Raw genomic sequence first — 21,523 nt, forward strand, 5'->3', positions numbered from 1 at the left:
TTTTCTTATTAAATAAATAAACAAAAAATCTTAATATTAAACAAAAGATTACTGCGGCTTCTCAGAATTTATATTAGGAAATGAAATGAAGCGTGAGTTTCTGTAAGTTGGCGACGCATTCGTGCGCATCTCTGAAATGCACAGAACGCTATTTAAGACCATACGCCAAATTAATAATAATAATAATAAAGTGCCTTTATTCAAAATTTTACAGAATTACATATTTGTTTATTTAATTCGTAACAGACAAATACTCATGGTTGAAGAACCGTCTGAGGGTCATACGCCAAATTAATTGGTATTAGAAAATTAAAAAACATAAGTAATGAAGAACATCAATAATTTATTTTACATGTTAATTTATTTACAATTTTTCATTTTTTAATAAAGTATAAGTACTTTTATCTCCTCAACAATAAGAAAAATATATCGCTTAAATACTTTAGGGAATTACTATTTTAAAGCGACCATTGCCCTTTCTCTTACTGCTTTAATATTTTATAGGATAAAATACTGACTACTTTCCTAATCAATAAATACCATCATAGACTATTTAAGTTAATATTTGATTTTTACATAGTAAAAAAGAAGAACATCACTCATACATATTGCACACAATTTTCACTTTTATAAAAGAAATTTTGAAACTTGTAGAAGTCATCACCCACGTCACAATTATTTTACAGAAAATTTAAACATACATATAAATTTGTTATCTTCTCTAATTCAAAAGTTTTAAAATTTTTAATTATTGAGCTAACATGCAAAAAGCGGACATAGAAAGTGAAATTCATTCAGGCGGGGTCCTACTAGCAATTTTTATAGCAGTCACTTTTAAATCTCTTACAAGATAACATACAAAATTTCAGCGATTAGCTAAGTTAACTACTATATAAGAAGTTCATTTAAATTTTAATTTTCAGAAGCAATATTGTTAAGAATTGTTTTTGTTTAATAAATGTTCAAGTACATTAATTTACCAGAATGACAAAATATCCTTGGTCAGATTGCCAACTCATCAAATACCCATAATGTAGTTCCAAAGCGATGCTTCTTCTTGAATAGAAAATATTTTTCTTCGAAAAAAAAGAAAGATCAGTTTGAATTAATTCACATTTCGTATTTCAGATGTATTTTTGGATTCAATAGCTACTTTCAAGTTTTTATTTAAAAGTGTACTGCAAAGTGTACTCACTTAATACTAATAGTTTTAAAAAAATCAGGGAAATAGTTAATTTGCAATTAATTTTGGAACTAGCTTTTTCTGTTATTGCATGAATTAGAACATATAGAAGCAAGAATTTTTATTTAATCACGCATACTCAACACAAAAATATAGTATTTAAAAAAAACTTTGGTCGTAAATTATATAAATATTAAATATGTAACTAAGGACTGACAGTTTTACTCTTATTTAACACTGATGTGAAACGTTTAATGAAATGCAAAAATAGATAAAGATACAGTAAATTTTGCTGGTACAGTAACAATCAAAATACAGTTTTAATGGTTTTCAAGATAAACGAACAAAATATCTATTACTCAAATATTATTTCCTAATACACAAGAGTTATTACTGAGACAGGAACCCGCTTGCAAAGACCTTGTCCCGAAAGATAAGACTAGTAAAACAAACTAAGGCTTCCACACAGAAATACATGCCTTAGGAATCGAAAAAAAAAGTAGATTAAAATAAATATCAAATACCTCTAATTCGTAATGTTCACTTAAATATAGGAGGAGGCATCCCGTTGAAAGCTCCAAACTAGGTAGTTAAAGCATTAAAAAATTATTCTTATCTGACAGCGACTACGATATTGTGACAATTTTACTAAAATCACTAAAACACGGAAATGAATGTTTTGAAACATAAAACTGTTTCGATTCGGCAAATTTACATGATAAGACATATATTTACTAATTATTAAAGTAAAAGGTCAATAATAGTTCAAATATGAATTGCACAACATATATTTGTCTGAGATTTATTTAATAATAATCACATTCATATTATTGTTTATAGAATTCCTTTGATAGATTTCAATGTTTATTATCTTTTTCTTAAAGCTTCCTCCTTGGCTAAGTAAGGACTGGAAATGTACTTTGGTATAGAGGTTGGTACCAACGATATAAAAGTCAATGCAAACTCAATTTAGAGATAATAATAGCCTAAAGTATCAATTCTCTAACATTTTTAAAATATAATTTGCAATAATTTTAAAGGCAACTCTTTAATTTTCTCCTAAAATCATGGCCGAGAAAAAAATTATTATATGAATTAAACAGGCTTTATCACCAGTTCATTTTTAACTTATTTCCTTTTTGTTAAAAAAATTAAATTAAATAAAAATTAATAGACTTAAATTGCTCTCAATTATTTTCGCAGTAAACTAGTCTGTCATTTAACATATTTTAATGTTTAATAATAAACGATTTTAAAATAAATACAATTAAAAATTATTTATTAAAGTAATAATAAAATCTTTCACAGCTTTAGAATAATAAGATTTCAGAAGGAATATTTTGTTTCTATAAACAAAATTTTGTTTGTATATATGTTTTTATACATAGAATAGTAATTACTGTGAACTTCCACCATCTTCTTCACGTTTCAGCAGATTAAAAATCTGCTGTGATATAACGGCCGTGGCTTCATTAGCTTTTGGGATGACAAACCTACAATACAAATGTAAATAATAATTTAAAATTGTTGTTCTATTTTTAATTTAAATTAAGTGAAAATAATTTTTAAATTACCTGTCCATATCAGTTATATTTAAACTATCACCTTGAGGCGATCCATACTTGAATGTAATTAGTTGGGGATATTTCTTTTTTCTAGTTATTCTTACAATGGCAGAAAGAGGCTTTCTTACTATCACCTTAGCACTGTCGCGTTTACCAGTATGTCGCAACACATACACATGGCTCTTACTGACAAGTAATTCACTAAAATTAAAAACAAGTTTAAACTAAACAAAACAAAATTGAATAAACAAAACGATTTCATATATTTGTATAATTATTAAATACAATTAACGAAAAGTAAATAACGGTTTGAATTTAGTGACAATAACGGTCTCGTGATTATGAACGCTTGAGTGCACAGGGCAGAGAGGGCAGCGTTCTGGATTAGAACTCGGGATCTCCGCTTGGAAACCCAATGAGCTAATCCCTTTCCATACTTGTGATGAGAGATTTCTTTCTGATGCTAGTAATATCTAACTGTAACGTAATCCCTAAAGATTTCTTAGATCACTCCGATATCAATAAAAATTAATCTAGCTAAAAAGGGAATTTATGTTTCTTTGATTCTTCTTTTCCCACAATTTCTCTGATTAAATAATAATGAAACATAAAAAAAACGAGATAAACAATTATGGGATCCTGAGATTCGGTATAAGATACCCAAATAGAACACATATAAATATAAAGAAAGCAAGTGAGATGCAAGAGAAATTCTTTCAGAAACATATAAACAAGAGAGGGGGGAATGGTTTGAATAGCAGTGTACTAAAAGCATTTCGAATTGTAAATATTCATAGAAGTCAGTTTTTATAAGGAGAATCTATTTACTATCTTGTCAACAAAAGAATAAGTAGCTTTATAATGATAAAAAAAAATATCCAAATAGTTTGTTTTTTTTGGCATTGGCTTTAACCATTCAGTTACTAACATTGACACAAAAAGGATTCAAAACGATAAATTAAAATGGAAGTGAAGCCTATTAAAGTATCTTTCTAAAATCATTTCTTTGTCTCTAATCACAAAAAGTATATTGTAGACAATTCAATCTCATTCGTACCTCAATCCAAAAAGTTTAACTGATAAAAGTGGAGTAAAAGATTCAACGGAAATTTTTTAATAAAAAGTTAAAATTAAAAAAAAAATCCTTTTTTTAGCGATGGCTAAGATATATTACAGTTTAAAATTTATTCTGAAATGCAATGCAATTTTTGAGCGAATTGTTACAAAGTATTTATCTTTGTGATGTTACTCTAGATGATAAATTTATCTTGCGCGAATTAAAATTAGGGTGGGACAGAGCAAAATGTAAGAAAGCATCGGAATTTTACAGGTGCCAAATGAGTTTTTAAAAACTTTCCGTAGTTAGCTGGATCTATTCAATAAAATTATTACTCTGGAGATATTGAGGACCTTCAAATTCTAAACATATCCATCACGCAAAAACGGTGAAACAAAAATGCTAAAAACTATTTCTTAAGGGTATTTTTATAAATAATAAAACTTATACATAATTAAGCTACACCTTTTTACTCTTGCAAATGGGAACATCAAATAGATAAGTAAAAAGAGATGAGTTAAAAGTTATAGATTTTCTTTATGAATTTGTGGCCTACATTTCATTTGTTCAGAGAGACAAATAATAAGTTTAGAAACATTATCAGACAGATAGGTGAAAATAACCAAATAGCTATTAGAGAAAGGGGATGTCATCGGGTTTTTTCCTTTATCAAAGCGAATATAATGAAGGGTTGCGAGCGTTGAACTACCCGTTTTTCTATTTATCATAATCATAAGTGTCAGGCAAAACGTTTTTTCTACCAGGAAATATGAAGCACGACGCTGAAATATGAAAAAATAAATGAGAAAAATGTTCTGAGCTGAGTTATTCGCTGAGCACTCTAAAGTATTACCTTTCATAAGTTTCCCCGTTCATTTTTAATTCTTTACATTCAAAAGTTTCAATTATGTCATTTCGATCTCGCCATGATGATAATGAAACAACCTCGAACTGAGAATCATCTTCTTCAACCATATTCCACCCTATATCTGAAATTAGAAATAATTAATAAAATAGTAAAATCGCATTAAAACTAGTAATTCATAAGAAATAAAAAAGGTAAGTTAGTCCTAATACCTTGAGGTTCATGCTCGTCGTCAATACTAAAAACTGGCGCCATATTTCTATATCGTTTTCCAATTTTATCCGAAGGCTTTACATGTCTTTCAACATCTGCACCAGAAGGATTTACAATGTATTCTAGCAGTTTTTCCTTAACTTCTACTGACTTTGATTTCACCACCGCACTGTCGAAGCAGGGAACTTCATTAAAAGAGGAATTATACCAACATTTTGACTATCATAAAGAAACAATCTCATTCTTTACTAACTAGATTTGTATTACAGATTCCTTTTGTACAGGCTAACAAAACTGGATAGGATAGTAATTTTAATTCTATATTATTCATTTTTGTACAGAAGTTGCAGCAGAAGATAATTTTTTGAGGATTTTTTTCCTAATATTTGTATCGAAAAAGAACTGCACATTTATTTTGTTTTACAATTTATTCAAAATAATATTTAAACTGACCCAATTTTTCCAAAAATATCCCTGGAAGGCGACTGAACTCCATTGACATTACCGACAGCAGATTGTGCAGTGTTGTTTTTTTCAGTTTTCAGATCATTTTCTAGGCAAACTTGACAAGCAACACTATTGTGATCCGCAAGAGAAACATCTATCGATTCACCAAAATAATCATGAAGAGCTGAAAAAAAACATCACTAATTAAAGTAGGAAAACTAAAAATATTCTTGAATATAATTTTCACTTTATGGGCAGAAAAAATCTAGAGAAAAACACATACATAGTAACTGTTACTATAAATCTATTTGACGAAACGTAAGTTTCTGCCCTGAAATTAACGGAATTTGCGACATCCTCAGAACTTCGTCTTATGATTAACGTTTCCCTCTTGTTTCCACGTATCCTGCGACTCACATATTTCAGGAAGAAATTAACTTCTGAACCTAAAGTATATTTAGCAGTATTTAATCTTGGGTAATGTCGACTGCTTCAACTAGACGGTCTTCGGATCTTCTGAAGAGAGTTTATTATTACTACTTGTTTCTCTATTCATCAATTTTTTTTTTTTCATTTCATTTCTACCGAGTTAAGGCACCACTGACCGCATAAAATACAATTTTTAGGGGCACAGATATTCCCCCCCCCCTCTTTCGGTATTTTGTTCAGTGATGTAAGTAAAGACTCTCTCAACCCCGATCTATGATTTTCCTGAAGTATTCATTACATTTGAATATAAAATGGCTTCCGCTTTTTCAGTGGTACACATACTTATCTATTATGTGTCCTCACATAGTAAATAGACGATTTCCGGGCCCAGAACTTCTTACATGCCCATTACATTTAATTATATCCGTTTTTCAGATTCTAATTTGCTGCAGTACTAATATGCTCTATAAAATGGTAAATTCTGCCATTGGTTTAAACAACTTATTAATTTATAGGTACTTAATTTTTTTTAATATAATTTACAAATATTTACTTAAGTTATATTTGGATTTACTTTATTTAAGTTTCTCTAGTACAATGGGCAAGGGTTTAAGACTAGCCGCTTCCTTACTCTTAGGCCCTGCAGCTGTTTTTGTTCAATGCATTTAACTGGTAGGTTCTATATTCTATTTGATATTTCTTCAACTGTTCAGGTCGGAGAGTGTAAAGATTATGCTTAGGTTAATTGCTGAATTTACACAGGGGATAGGCATCCTATTAACTTCTAGATTTGGTAAATTATGGAGGTCAATGCCATAATGAAATCTAGAATTCTCTACTTGAAACACTTAAGTTAATTTTTAAAACGTTATCTGAGCCTAGAATATAAACAAAAGAAAGAGAGAGAGAATATATAATCATAAACAAATACATCGTTTTTCTTTGTACTCTAAACATTTATCTAACACCCTATGCACTTATCTTTCATAGAATGTAATAAAAAAATTAATAAATAAAATGAAAAGGATTCGATAAAAACATAAATAAATAAAACAATTAGAAGAAACAAAAAGATAATAATAAAATTAAAATTCTATTTCCTTTACATTCAAGCTATCTCATAGAAACCATCTTGAGTAAAAATAAACAAACATTCTAGAGATGTTAAATCCTACAATGCCTATTACTATAAACTTTACTTATAATTTTAATTTTAAAAATCCGGCATGATGTTATAAGAAAATAAAAATAGAATTTGTGCGCTTGCGTACGTGCAATATTAAATCAATGTTTACTACAAATACATATTTGTTAATTACAATAATAAGAGTTCATATTTTTATAAATTTCTCATACACTACAACCCAAGTCTATTCATGATAACTTCTCACCTTCATTGTTCCACTTTGTCTTATTTGCTTGTCACGCGGAGATAAACTTCTTACGAGTATTAGTTGTTACGGATCGAGCTAGCAATTAATACAATTACTCATTTTTTGGTGCTGTGAATTTCTGTAAAGCACAATACCCTCATCATAGTAGTTTCTTTATCCTTCTATATTGGTTCCGAACAGAAATTTTCTCAAGAAAATCTTGGGTTTTACTTGGTTTATTATTCCATGCATAACAATTCCCTTTTGCCTTTATCTGCCAGTTTTGTTTTGAAGCACAACAATCGTCAAATAATAATCGGGACAAAGTCGCTGCTTATTTTGTAATGTTCATTCCTTATTCGTAGATATAAAAAGATTGCTTACCATGATATCCTCCATTGAGAATCGACACATATCTTGCTGAATCTCTGAGAAAAGAAGCAACTACCATATGTGTGTACTGATCTTGATCCAGCCGACCACTGCCCATAAAGACCAGGTGCTCACCGCCGGCCATAGATCCAGCATCAAGTGCTTGTTGTTGGGCAGATAATAGCCCCTGAACGGCTGTTTTGTAAACATCACCAGCCTGTAACATCTTTAAAAGTTCCATAATACAATAGCTCCACCTCCAAAATTAGTTATTCAATAAACATAAAACTTTAAAAAACCTTACCAAATTACAGTCAAGGTGAAATGCAGTAGACACATGACCTGCATTATATTGGTCAGCAGGCCTGCAATCTACAAGAAAAAACCTAAAGCCATCGTTTGATGTTAATTCCTGAGGGGATACTATGTTATCTACAAGTTCGGATACATTCACAGGGAGGCAGAGGGCTTGAGTTATAGCCTTCGTTGCTTCAGGGCACTCTTCGTCATCAAACAAACATCTCTCTAGATCCTAGGGTTTTAATAAATAATTGTATTTCCTAATTCTAGGAATACTGTTACACAAATAATTAAATATTTTTCGTAACTTACTTGTCTAAATGATCCAGGCGTGCGACAGGAATAATATTGAGCAAGTGAACATAAGTCATGTACATCACTCTCCTGAAGGCCACAAGGAAGAGTAGAAATGGCATCTATGATAATCTCCTTAGGCTTATCTTTAAGTAACAGGATCTGCTCTCTAAATATTGAACAAAATATTGTAGGTTTTGACACACAAAAACTAAATCAATAAACAGACATTTTGTAAATTTAATTGTAAATACCTAGAATTAATGACTATAACTAGCCCTACAAAGAGCACAAAAAATGGATCTGCCTGTTGAAAGTACAAATCCCATACAAGTGTTATGACTGGCAAACTGCATGATGCAGAAAACAGGGACTGAAACTTAATAATACAGCTAATAGACTTTAAAGTTTTCAAAAATAAGATAAATTAATTATTATTTTAAAAAACTAACCCAATTTGAAGCGTATAGTTCTGGTGTTATCCTTTTTGTGTCTAGGAAAGAGCATAAGGAAGGTTCATGATAAAGCAGTAGAAGCCTAAACAAATGATAAAAGGCAACTCCCCGCGGAATATACTTCGACACGACGGCTTCAAAGAGTAGATACGTTTCTGATCTCGGCAATTTCAGTGCAATCAAAGGTAGCAACAATTCAACCCATCCATTACTAGTAGTATAAGGAATTGAAACTGATTTTCGGTGATAAGTCAAAAGACTTTCCAGATCTGACAGGACTGATAATTTATCTTCTTCTGCATTACCTAATTTAGCTGCAAAATAAATAAGAAAATTCAATAGAAATATGAGTAAAGTGAAGATGCTTGAACACATTTACAGATCTATAGCTCTGAATGAAAACTACCGTAACAACTATAATACTGTACTAATAGCTTTCAACTCAAAATAAATCCTTCATTTGTCCTAAAACATAATCTAAAAGTCTGATGCTCTTGTTTATTTATACGAAAACCATAATCCTTCTAACTGATGAATGTTAAGACCGTTGATGTAATGATTGGATGGAGCCCAAACAACTGAAGATTTTTAGCCTAGCTAATCTTTACAATCTTTCTATCCAAAGAATTCTGTTACATAATCAAATGATCAATTCTTACCTACAAACTGCTGGCAGTCCTGCCTCAAAACATTTTGTTCAGGTAAGTCGAAAATTTCATCAAAATAAGTCGATTTAGTGTGCACACCAAGGCAAGATTTCCATATTTCTGCCCTTAGTTCTTCAGAAATGAAAGCATTTTCTTCTCCATTACTAATACTAGATTCTTCTTTTAATGCTGATTCAAGTTCAGCAATCCTATTAAACATTTATGACTAAACAGTTGAACTAATACATTACAAATTGCTTGCAATTAGAATAATTGTTTCATGGTTTTACAACCCAGAAAGATCTTATCTTATCTGTCTATTTACTAAAATGAGAAGGAGCTCTTCTGATAAGTGACAACTAAACTAACCGTAATACATATGGAAAGTTTTAATATTATAATAATCTTAAGAATTTAGAGGATTTCAAATATTGCTCACCAAGATTTATCATTGTAGCTCTCTGCCATTTTCCATTTTTATCGACTGCATAATATCAAAAAATATTCTCTTCAAGTTGGCCTATTAAAATATTCGCTCATCCCACATACGCAAACGTAATCTCTAATGCGGACTGTATTACAATACAGTACACACAGAACAACCAGCTGGCACTCCTTTCTAAAGCTTTAACTGTGTGAAACAGCTGTTTTATTTACATTAGCATCAACTTGCTTGATATGTTGACGTAAAGAAAAGATATACTCTGAGGGGGTTAAAGCATGGCTATTAGAATGTTAAATGGTATGAGCGTTATCAATTAGCAGCGTTTTTCTAATGACAGATGTGGGGTTATAAATGATTGTTAGTGGTCTTATGACAATTATATTCCGTATAAATCATTCATTTAAAATCATTAAGAGATGACTGAGAGTGGTTCTGCATCAAATTATTCTTTATCAAAATGGCTCTTTGCTGTAGCAGTTGGTTTACCGACTATTGGATATCTGTACTATTACTATCGTAAAACATCGCTAAAAGAAGATGCTGATAATTCGAGGAAACCGAATAAGCAAAAGAACGCTGACGACGAATTCATTCAAGAAAATGGAGGTAGCAATGAAACATCTAAAGTAGAGGTACTTTTTTAAATCTTGAGATTTTTTAAATTTTTGCTCTTTTATCTTTTTCTGAAATGATAAATTTTATTTACTATTTTAACGAAAATATGATGTGGTAAGTGTTTTACTTTAGTATTTCATTTCCTTAGAAGGATCGTGCGCTTATTTAACAGACATTTTAAGTTTACTGAAATCGTTTAATTTGTATTAAACTAATTTAAGAGTAAAATATATTAAAAACCATCATAGCTCTCCTAGTTGTCTTGGTTAATTGTGATGAGTTACTCGCAACTTACATAATCACATCCCAAATGCGAAATTTAAAAAATGTTATGAAAAATTGCATTTCATACATTAAATCATAACAGAAAGTTTACACTTATACAAATCATTTAAGTAAATAGAACAGAAAATGGAGGCGTCTACTAGCCTTAACCTGTGAAGAGCATCTTTACTTCAGCTCGTTAATTTTCATTTAAAATTGTTAATATGAACAAAGGTTTGGTGACCGTACATTGTTAAACTTAGGATTGATGATTGGCGGGGAATCGGTAAAATAAAACAACTCGTCTTTTTGCCAACGTTTCGACAAATATATTGTCTTCTTCGGGACCTGGATATTACAAATACAAAACAATTTACAGAGTCACATCATTGTATTTGTAATATTCAGGCCTCGAAGAAGACGATATATTTGTCGAATCGTTGGCAAAAAGACGAGTTGTTTTATTTGACCGATTCCTCGCCAATCATCAATCCTAAGTTTAACAATGTACCGTCACCAAACCTATATATTCATGTTAATATGAACTGAAAAATTTCAATACGATTATTTAGCCGTATTTAGTTGACGATTAGTTAGTTTGCTAAGTTTTAGATTTGGAAAAAGGTTTTCTGTCTAGTAGTAGATATTTTGTACCCTAATTATAGGCAAAAATTCTTTTCTTTTTCTGGATTCCAGAATTAAATTGTAATTTAAGGCTCTTAAGGGCATATTTGAAGCTTTGTGTGCACACATAGAAATACAAGGGTACTAAACGATTACTGGCTAAGTGAAAATGGCGCATTTAGATATTTTTTATATTTACATCATGAACAACCTAGAAATTACGATGAATTGACCGCCCTTTACTTTTTAAAATACCCGCAATATTTAATTTCAAATGTTAAAAAACTATAAATCGATAAAGTATTGGTAAAGCAATTACATATATGTAATCTTCAGGCAATGTAATGTCTTCAGGGCATGGAACTGTTTAATTTTAATGTTGTAGGTGATATCTTTTGCTTGAATGCCAATTATCTCGTAACATTTAACGTGACGCAACGTAAGTAACATGGTCTGTGAAGTATTTCTCTGTATTGTGTGGGACCTTTTTTTGCCGTCTCTAACATTACTCCTTTGAAATTTAATATTAATATAGTATAATTAAATATTTCATGTTTGAATAAAACAAATTTAGGGACCATTGGAAAGAGCATTGTCTTTAAAAAATTCTGGAAATGATTTCTACAAACAACGTATGCACAGTGAAGCAATACGATGTTACACAGAAGCAATTGACCTATGTCCAAATGAAGAAAAAGAATATCTTGCTACATTCTACCAGAATCGAGCAGCAGCGCACGAAGTACTAGTAAGTGGTGTCAATTTTTATTGAAATTTACAATATATGCAGATTTTTATTAAGGCTTCCACTTTACATTTTGTTTTAACATCTAACTACTCAGGGGTGTATCTAGTTTGGGGCGAAAAACGGCTTTCGTTTACCCAAACTTGACAAAGCAGGCTTTTGTTAAATGAAATTTTAATGAAAATCAAGTAAAAAGTACTTGATTAAATTAATACTCTTAATAAATAAAGAAAAAAAAAAAATCTGGTTTATTAATACATTTTCTTTTGGATATTTACAAATTTTAGGTCTACCCCGTAACCAACTATTGTTATCTGACATCTCCCTTTTTGAGCCTTGCTCTGCTTCACATCATCGAAAATAATTCTCACTATTAGCTTTGAAGATAAAATTGATTTTTGTTCTGTTGTACTAAGGAAATCTACCTTATTTATGACCTGATAGTTAAACTTGTTTTTTTTTTGTCTCCATAAAATACCATAATGGCGCTTTCAAAAGTCAATAGACAAGAAATACATAAATATCCTAATAAGGATATTTATGTATTTCTTGTGTCCACTGCGAAGTAGGGATTTATAATAATACACGTTTTTAAAATGTATTAATGTGTCTTTTTATGTAAATTTAAGAACAATTTAGAGGAAGTAATTAAAGACTGCAATGAAGCTATTAAACTAAAGAGTAATTATACAAAAGCATTAACTAGACGTTACAAGAATCATGAGAAGTTAGGAAATTTAAGGCAAGCCTTAGAAGATGTTACTGCTTGTTGTCTTCTTGAACAATTTGGAAATGCGGACACACTGGCTGCAGCTGATAGAATTCTTAAAGCTTTAGGTAAGATATATGTCCGAATGGACCCTTAAAAATTTTCGTTAACCTACTATTCATTCCTTGTTAATAAATTCATAATATATATTTATAGTTATCTGTGGTCATTAATAAAAATTATTTTATTTTGCTTAAGAAGTTTATTAATCTAAGATGCACATAATAAGCTATCCCAAGCGCTAAGCTATTTTTTTATATTTCACTGCCTGTTCATTAAGTACTAATTCCTTCTTGTCTCCGGTTTCTCATCATCATCGTTGGATATAACTATCTATTTTGAATGAAGTTACTCAAAACTACCAACGGAAGGGTAACAGTTGGTAATGGGGTGATCTAGTAAGTCGGAGGTCCCGGGTTTGCTTCCCATACATTATCTATTCCTAACAGCCGCTACACTTCACTGTCCAGTGTTGGATATTGTCTTTAGCGAGAAACCATTTTCCAGTGGCTGGCAGTGCACTATGAGTGACATGAAGTGTAGAAGTTGACGCGAAAAAAAAGATTTGCGTTAATACTACAATTATCTATAAACTCTTTGATACAATTAAATAATAATAAATAATACGAAGTTTGTCATTTTGATGATGAAGTTACTATCTCTGAAACATTCTGCAATAAGAGATGATTGTATCGTGCATTAGAAAAAACCGTACATTAAATTGCCTACCTACTTATATCTCAGAAAGGAATTTCTACAAATGTTGAATTTGTTTTTTTTCAACGAAGAGAATTATAAGTAGAAGATATAAGATCTCCCAAGTCTAGTATTTTGTTTACTAACTTATTGCATATTTTTAACTAACTTGTCACAGGTAGTGCAGAAGCTAAGAAGTTTCAAATCAATCGTAAACCAGTTATGCCGTCTAAACTTTTTGTTAAAACATATTTTAATTCATTTGAGCATGATCCAGTATTACAATCTTTACGTCAGCTAAATGGAGTAGCTGAAGGAGTTCCAAATGAAAGGTAAGCTATTTATTTTCTTCGATTTATTTCTTATTCTTAATTATTTTGTATTAATTCAGAACGTCCATGGTTTTATAAATATCTTGGGTAAGTAGTTGGATTTTAGCACTTGTATTGGGGTGAACTTGCTACTCTTAAAATTCTTTTTTTCAGAATTTTAAAGATGATTTGCTTTTTGTAAATTTGCAGTTATGAAGTTTACCATTAAATTTTAAAAATAGTTCATTTTGGAAAATTTTATAGTAATTTAATTTTTATGTAATTTATTTTTATTTATTTTATTTTTTGCAATTAGTATTTCAATAATAGCATAGCATAGTTATGGGGCGAACAGTATGTTTTGTTCACGGTATGTTTGAATGATTACTTTTTTGTCTATAAAAATAGTGGGTATTTTTTATTTTGGAAAGAAAATAGAAAAATATAATTAAAAATAGAAGAAGGGGCTCGGACGACACTAATAAGAAATGAGAACGATTTGGCGAAATTTTGATATGCAGTCTACATCGAGGATTGTTCCTCATTAGTACTATCAAGTCAAGGTTCAGTCAATACATCAAAAAACTCAAGATCGGAAAATCTCCGTCAATAAAATTTCATTGTTCGAACAAAGTGAAAATGAACAAAAAATCTGATAGGCTCCCAAAAGCTGATCAAATTTAATTGGATCTCACTGTTGGAATGTTGGAATTGGAAAATTTATTGATTCAGTTTGAAGAGTCTAATATCGTAAAAATCTCTGATCCGTTGATCTTTAAAAAATGATCCCTCCTTTGCTGAAGAGTTTTTAATAAAGATCTGGAAAGTTCATCCGACTTCTCCAATAGTGTGAATTATTCATAACTATATGACAGTAGCTACCCCATAAAAGTAAGTACTTGTCCCGGTACCTACAGAATGTACTCGTCTTTTTACACAGTTGAGTACAGCTCCTCACTGCCTGGTAAGTATTACCTAACATATAGACCGAATAGTACTTATAACTTACTATGGGATGAAGATCTTAAAGAAAATGTGCTTCATAATTTTATTATTGAATGTCTTTCTATTGCAGTATCTGAGACAAATATGGTGACAGATGGAGATACTTTGCGTTATGTACTGAGCCAACGTTCCAAGCTCTCATTTCTCTTAATTAAAACAAATGTTTTATTGAAAATGTGGTTAGGTTCGCAGTGCTGGATATATTTTATTTCTTCGAATATTGAGCTCTAGATTTAATATTGGATGCTCTTGGCTGAAAACGCCAACCTTTTTATTTAGAGAGAAATAATAATAATAATAAAAAAATGGAAGTTATAACATTGCTTTTACAATCTTAGATAATCATTTATATTTGTAATAAATAGTATAATAAATATTGCAGAGGAATTGATGCAGCAAAATTTGCTTTACGAGATGAAAGGTATGAGGATATTTTGGGACATTGCAACGAAGAAATAACTGATACACTTAATTCTGAATCGCCTACGGAAAGGTACCTAGAAGCATTACTTCTCAGGGCAACAATTTATAGCCTTACCTCTCAAACTGAACTTGCGCTAAAAGATCTTGATTTAATCATTAATTCTAAACCTGAAAATATAAAGGTATTTTGTATAGTAACACTATAATGCTAGTAGAAATAGTAAGTTCTAAGTAATTTATTCATTATGCTTCTCGGTTTAACAGTTGTTGGTTAATGCACATTTAAAAAGAGCATATGCGTATATGCACTTAGAGGATCCTGATAAAGCTCTGGATGATTTCGATATGGCGAGCTCATTAGATTCAACAAATTCCGATGCTGCTCATCAGAAAGCGCAGGTAATTTGGAATTTTTGTATAGATAGTTAAAAAAAAATAGTGTAGATACATTGGTTTAAAACACCCACTAGATTTTTCTTGGTGTAGTTAAAACAATTACTGCAGTGACATTGTTCTTATTCATGATGTATACTTTTTATTTAATTTCTGTTCAACCATGCTTCGGTATCTTTAATGCACTATCCTCAGTCAAAACTATAAGAAATGTTATAATTTCATAGATCTACAATAATATCTAGAAGACGGAGATTCTCTCTACTCTGATCTACTTTCTTTATGGGCCTGCAGCGTACCTCACTTCTCTTTTTCTTTAGAACTTATCTAGATTAAAGTTGGTGATTTTCTTCGAAATTGGGGTATCAGCCGCGAATACAAATTAACTTATGTGGTCGCCTAGTACAGTTACCGTTGAAGTTCACTTTTCTTATTTAGGGAGAGAGTAAGTTACTTGCGATGAAGATGATCTCTAATTTAAATTAGGTTCCTATCATTTTTGCATGATGTGGAAAATAGGTTTTGCTGTTTTCTTTAAACATTCTAAACCTGCAATTTAATTTGAAAACATATCTGGAAATTATTGTTTTAGATATTTTATAGGTAACGTGCGAGATAAACTTCATTTTAAGCTGCCTTTATGTTTTGTTACTTGCCGACTGAATGAACTTTAGTAAGAGATTCGCACGGGCATGTCTTTCTTAATTTTCTCATAAATCTTGTATAACATTTCAGATCCTATTAATGTGTGAAAAATTGCCTGAAGCAATAGCTGAATTTGAACGAGCTGTAAATTTGAATCCAAAATTCGCTCTATCTTTAGTTCAAAAAATATATGCTGAATACAGGAAAGCTGTAATGGATAGAGATGTAAGTAAAATCAATTCAGCTAAATCTGCACTTAAAAGAGCTGTAGCTAAGAATCCTACCTGTTCAGAAGGATACATGCTGCTTGCCCAGGTAAGTCTTTCAGAGCTTAAGAAAATTTCAATAATTGTATTATTTTTAAAATATTTGATAAATTTTATTACTCTCCAACCCCCAGGTTTATACTGATAATCAAGAATACGATGAGGCAGAATCTGTATTTATACAAGGGACAAAATCTGACCCTACGAACGCCACATTTTTGGTTCATTTAGGTACTTTCTTTTGTTTTTTTTATTACTTTTGAAAATTCTTATTACCATGGCTCTAAAATATGGGGAAGGGGCCTGCAAATAATATTTCTTCGCACTTTCAAGTTTGAACTTTCTACTAAAAAACAAATTTTTGTTTTTATACACACTGCGAAAATCAAATAAAAATTGTGTAAGTGATAAACTGTTCTTAGGAAATAAAATTTATAGATAAAAAAAAATTGCATTTCAAAAATTAGTATTGCTTCGCAAATATTCAAAATGTTATGTTTTTCTTTTACGAACTTATTTTAAAGAGAAACAACTTTCTATGCTTACTACGTGATACTGCGTACATTATTTCAAACTTGATGGTAGATAAGTTGAGGTTTCTCTTCTCTATTCATAGTTTGCAATTTTCTTTTTGAATTAATGACTTTTGTTATAATTATACTGGAAAACATAATGTAAGATACTGCTGCTGAAATGAGAGTACGATTTCAAAAAATCAAAAACATGTGTAGAACTTTAAAAGAACATAAATCTCCTTACCATAAATTTTGTTTTTTCCTTTAGTAGTTGTATTTCATCTTAGGATTAACTTAGTTTTATTTCATGCCAAAATAATCCATTTTAAATTGTATCTAATTCATCTCTAATAAAGAGACGAAGAGAGAGCCTGTATAAGTTATGTGAGGAAGAATACTGCTCTACGCGATAGTTGACAGCGCAAAGGTATGGTTCAAGGTTTCGCTTTCCGAAGAACAAAAATCAATAGATTCGTTCTTTGAGTTCCACTCCTGAGCTTAATTACTGGAAAATGCTGTTTTTATGAATGGGTACCACAATAGACTTAGCGAATCCTACAGTACAGATAATTTTTTGTTGACATCTGTGCTTATTGATACCTAGAGCATTTTCAGTGTTCTGGCCTCAAGACTTTTTTTTGATCAACTCAGTTGATTCCAAACAATGAGCTGTAAGAAGCCCCTAGGAATAGGTAATCCAAGGGCCGAAAGATAGATTCAAATCCCGGATCTTCGCCAATGTGGGTACTTCTTTCAGGGTACCACCGAGCAAATCCCTTCCCTATTTAAGATAATATTTTTCAAGAATTAACATTGCTTGTTAGAAGGATAGTGAGTGGATCCCTTCACTAACCGAAGCTCCCAATTCACCCCCAATCCGAGCATTTAAGAAAATGTGTTGGCTCTCTCGTTATCAGGTTTGATTAGAAAAAACGTGTTCTTTGAATATTTGTGTATGCACGGCCAAGTTTGTACGAGCAGTCTATCAGCTGGTAAGTTCAGATGTCTTGATATTTTCTCAACAACGTCTTCAAAGATTTTCTTTAATCTTGTTTCCTGGTCATAATTTTTTAATCATTAAATTTAGTTTAAGAAACTTTATTTTATAAACATTTTTAAGGAAAAAAATTATTTTTACTTTCGCTTATTGTAATTTGGTTTATATTTACGTGACAAAAATTAATGATCAAAATATCTTGAATCTGAAATACCACTTAATTGAATGATTTTTTTGAGATATTTTTGAACAATTTCTACAAATTTGTTATCCACATTGTGCACATGAGCTTTACAACGTTTGTTTGTAATATATTTCCTAAAAAAATCTGATTGGGGTACTTTAGGGGGAGGGGTATAGAACACTCTCCTGTATGTATATTCTAAGAATTGTGAAAACGAAAATGTCAGCTTTTTTCTTTTAAAGTTGATTTTAAAGAAGTTATGTTTTAAGGGTTGTACGAGGCTGAATTGCTAACGGGGTGTTCTAAAGAGCGAAAACGTTCTAACAACAGCTAATGCAAGAAATACCGTTTACCCCGAAGTACAATTCTCGCTCCTGTTTTAAGTTTTATCTCGTTTGGTTCCTTTTTTTCTTAGTATCTCAGTCAGCATTTTTTAGTAAATATTATATTGACAAGCAATTAAGAACGGTTTTTATTTCCAAAGGTATGTTGTATCTTCAGTGGAAAGGAGACCTTGAAAATGCTGTTAAATACATGGAAAAGGCCATTGAAATAGATCCCAAATGTGAATTTGCTTATGAAACATTAGGGTCAGTAGAAGCTCAAAGGTTAGTGAGATAATTAAAGCTGTTTTCTCTCTTTCAAAATATTTTTTAATCAGTGAATTGTAACTGCAAGTCACTAGTTATAACCAATTACCACGCGTACTCTTTCTACGAACTAACACTACACTGAAGAGAGCCACAATACATATTTCAAGTCGAGGTGGATTGGCTTTGTAGCTACAGGCTACGCAAAAATTGAATTTTTTTCTGCTACAACAATAATATGTGTATATATATAGAAGTAAATGTTTAAATGTAATATTTTTTTGTTACATTTTTTGATCGTTCTTTCCCTCGAACTTAATTGAATACTACTCGAATTATTTATAGCTTTATTTTTAACATCTTTAAGTAGAGAGGCATTATTTACCTATGTAACTTCCTCGGTCTTGACAAATTTGACCTGCTTCTTTTCTTCCTTCTGAGACCCATAATGGGCTTCATCTGGCGATCCGTTGCTCATTCATTTTTCAGGCATCCCGAGCTATGCTAAACGCTTTTCAGTGATTCATGAGAGAATGTCTTTTGCTTTAGTAGTACTTTCATTCTTTTGAAACAGAATTGAGGAACCAACCTCTAGAAAGTTATAATAATAGTAAACGCTTTATTCACATTACATTATTTTGTTTACAACATTTAACGTTTAAACTAAAGCAAAATAAGGCATGGCTATTAACCGTCTGCCAGACCTCTAGAAAGTATCTCTTATGAACCGAGACACAATATTTTCAACTTAATAACATTTGTATTAGTAGTTAATTGATTAATTGAAAGTATAGTTGGCAGATCTTTATATTATTTAAAGCGCCATTTATTGTTTCCCGATCTCTGCAACTCTCATTTTTCAGTTTAAACTTACTTTCACAAATTCGGATAAAAATACTGCTTCGTCAAGCAAGCTCATTCAACTCTACCGATGTAGCTTTACTAGCAGATTGTTTTTAAGAAAGAAATCAATATTAATTTTTGCATCAACTTCTTATTAAATAAATTTTAAGCTCGTTTTTAATTATGAAAACAAGCGCAAATAATGTTCTAAACAAATTTCTTATTCTTTATTCCAGAGGGAATATGCTGAAATCTATTAGTCTGTTTGACAAAGCCTTAGCATTTTCCAAAAGTGAAAAAGAAGCCGCTCATATTTTGTCATTGAAAGCTGCAGCACAAGCACAACATTCAGTTTCAGCAACTTTAGGTACTTGCATTAAATAAATTTTAAGGAATTTCAGGAAATATTTGTACATTGTAATTTTAGAAAAAGGACACTGCCAACATTATTTCGAAATTTTTTTGTTTCTACCCCTATTGATTTAAATTCAGATTGCATAAATTAAAATCTGTTTAATTTAAAGATATTAATAAAGATACAATCAAAATTGTATTTAAAAGTAATACTTCAGTCCTAGTCTCAGAAATTGTGTAGTATTTTAAGTAATGAGAAGTTTTTATATATTTTATTTGTATAGAAGAAATTTTGTTCAAAGTTTTTGTTGTTAGGAATTTAAACAATTTCTATTGAAGGCAGGTTGTGGAGAATAATTTTATTAAGCTATTGTCCACGTTTAATGTACAGTTTTTTGTTTTTTAAATAAAAATCAGTTGCTCTATTTTTCTATTTACTGTCCATCCCTCAAATGATTTAGAAGATATTAAAAAAGAGATTTAAAGTTAAGAATTAACTGTGAATTAACAGAGAATAAAATTATGAATGTACTACTAGTTGAAGCAGACTCATCAGCTATGAGTTGTAACATTGAGTAAAAATAAAAGTAGAGTCAATTAAATTTAAAAAAAATGGAAAGTCTGTTACTAACAAAACCCCTACCGCCTTCTAAGAAAGCTAGAACGCCCACTAGTGAGCGGTAGGGACCAGGTTGACTATCACTGATTTCCACTGTTTTAATTAGCACATTAAATTTTTCTTAAGATTTAAAAAAGATCTGACAAGATTTCCTAATCTAGCTAGGCAAGTATTTAGGTTTCTGACTTTTATCATTGTTACTAATGAGTTATTGTAACGTGAAGAAACCAATTTTCTTTGATGGATTTTAGGTAAATTATATTGTTTTTAGTAACGCAGTACGTTGGTTGCAATCGTTTACTAAAGGATTTATCTAGCCGTTTTCTCTGTAACAAATAAGCTCAAAAGCTGAGAGCGAACAACCTTCGAATATGAATGTTTTTTCTTCAACAAATCCGTTACCACTGACATACTTTAAAAATTAAAATATGTAGTTTAAATTTAAAACGTGTAAGGCATATTTTAAACCTTATGGCAGTGTTTTTTTTTCTATTTACAGTAACTTTTAATTGTGCGAATATTCTTTAAGAAGATAAACAGAAATAAGAAGTATGCTGTAATAAAATCTAATTTTGATTTCAGTATTTTTCTTTTTTCCTGAATTTTGTTTGTTTCCTCAGGTCTCTCATGGTTATTCAGGTCATCAAACAAGAAATTTTAACCCATTATATTAACTTTCGAACCAGTTATTGAATAAAAGATCATGGGAGTTAAATTACTACAATTTCAGTTGAAACTATATTGGAAGACTAAAATGCTGCATCTAAATATGCTGTTCCAAATTTAGTTTCCTTCTTAAATATAAATACCTTAGCAACGTTGAAAATTGGAAGAATCAATAATTTATGCTAAAATAAAAACAAGTTGTATTTGGCTTTCCAGAAGTTTTAATTAATACTAACTATATTAATTTAATGTTAGAAGGGTTCACAAGTTTCCACAGAGAACCTTTTTATTTTAGAACAAATAGCTTTTCTTTTTTTTATCAGCTGAACTGGGGAAAGACCAAACAGTCAACAA

General features: G+C 30.6%; 2 protein-coding genes across 4 annotated transcripts; one reads left to right on the plus strand and one right to left on the minus strand.

Annotated features, from left to right (window-relative positions):
• Positions 1-323: 323 nt before the first annotated feature.
• TBC1D23 (TBC1 domain family member 23) lies at positions 324-9,818 on the minus strand. Of its 3 annotated transcripts, XR_012460063.1 has the most exons (13): positions 9,640-9,818; positions 9,213-9,409; positions 8,551-8,867; positions 8,353-8,477; positions 8,117-8,267; positions 7,809-8,036; positions 7,517-7,730; positions 5,337-5,514; positions 4,883-5,052; positions 4,659-4,794; positions 2,758-2,949; positions 1,196-2,676; positions 324-1,076 (listed from the first exon to the last, which is right to left on the minus strand). XR_012460063.1 is itself a non-coding variant. In XM_074133166.1 (12 exons), the coding sequence occupies exons 1-12, from the start codon at positions 9,666-9,668 to the stop codon at positions 2,580-2,582; spliced, it is 2,028 nt and encodes a 675-aa protein (XP_073989267.1). In that variant the 5' UTR covers positions 9,669-9,818; the 3' UTR covers positions 324-2,579. The 3 variants fall into 3 exon arrangements, 2 of the variants coding, with proteins under 2 accessions (XP_073989267.1, XP_073989266.1); XM_074133166.1 differs by having other exon boundaries at positions 324-2,676; positions 8,353-8,471; XM_074133165.1 differs by having other exon boundaries at positions 324-2,676.
• A 62-nt stretch (positions 9,819-9,880) lies between these two features.
• Positions 9,881-21,387, plus strand: Tom70 (translocase of outer membrane 70). Its single transcript, XM_074133180.1, has 11 exons — positions 9,881-10,277; positions 11,723-11,896; positions 12,523-12,730; positions 13,537-13,690; positions 15,057-15,279; positions 15,362-15,496; positions 16,226-16,450; positions 16,536-16,632; positions 18,582-18,705; positions 19,767-19,897; positions 21,124-21,387. Exons 1-11 carry the CDS (start codon positions 10,062-10,064, stop codon positions 21,162-21,164), a joined length of 1,728 nt encoding a protein of 575 aa, XP_073989281.1. The 5' UTR covers positions 9,881-10,061; the 3' UTR covers positions 21,165-21,387.
• The last annotated feature ends 136 nt before the right edge of the window (positions 21,388-21,523 follow it).

The sequence above is a fragment of the Rhodnius prolixus genome, unplaced genomic scaffold, assembly GCF_049639745.1.
Source record: "Rhodnius prolixus isolate KJV_2025 unplaced genomic scaffold, Rpr scaffold_10, whole genome shotgun sequence".
In the NCBI taxonomy this organism is placed as follows: domain Eukaryota; kingdom Metazoa; phylum Arthropoda; class Insecta; order Hemiptera; family Reduviidae; genus Rhodnius; species Rhodnius prolixus.

Bases quoted from the DNA above. Each gene is read 5' to 3' on its own strand.
- TBC1D23 (XM_074133165.1), bottom strand. From the start codon at position 9,668: ATGGCAGAGAGCTACAATGATAAATCTTG. The intron at 9,410-9,639 runs GTGAGCAATATT...AATGTTTAATAG, and splicing joins AGCTACAATGATAAATCTTG to GATTGCTGAACTTGAATCAG. The intron at 5,515-7,516 runs GTAAGCAATCTT...GTTTTTTTTCAG, and splicing joins TCTCAATGGAGGATATCATG to CTCTTCATGATTATTTTGGT.
- Tom70 (XM_074133180.1), top strand. From the start codon at position 10,062: ATGACTGAGAGTGGTTCTGCATCAAATTATTCTTTATCAAAATGGCTC. The intron at 10,278-11,722 runs GTACTTTTTTAA...AAACAAATTTAG, and splicing joins ATGAAACATCTAAAGTAGAG to GGACCATTGGAAAGAGCATT. The intron at 12,731-13,536 runs GTAAGATATATG...AACTTGTCACAG, and splicing joins TAGAATTCTTAAAGCTTTAG to GTAGTGCAGAAGCTAAGAAG.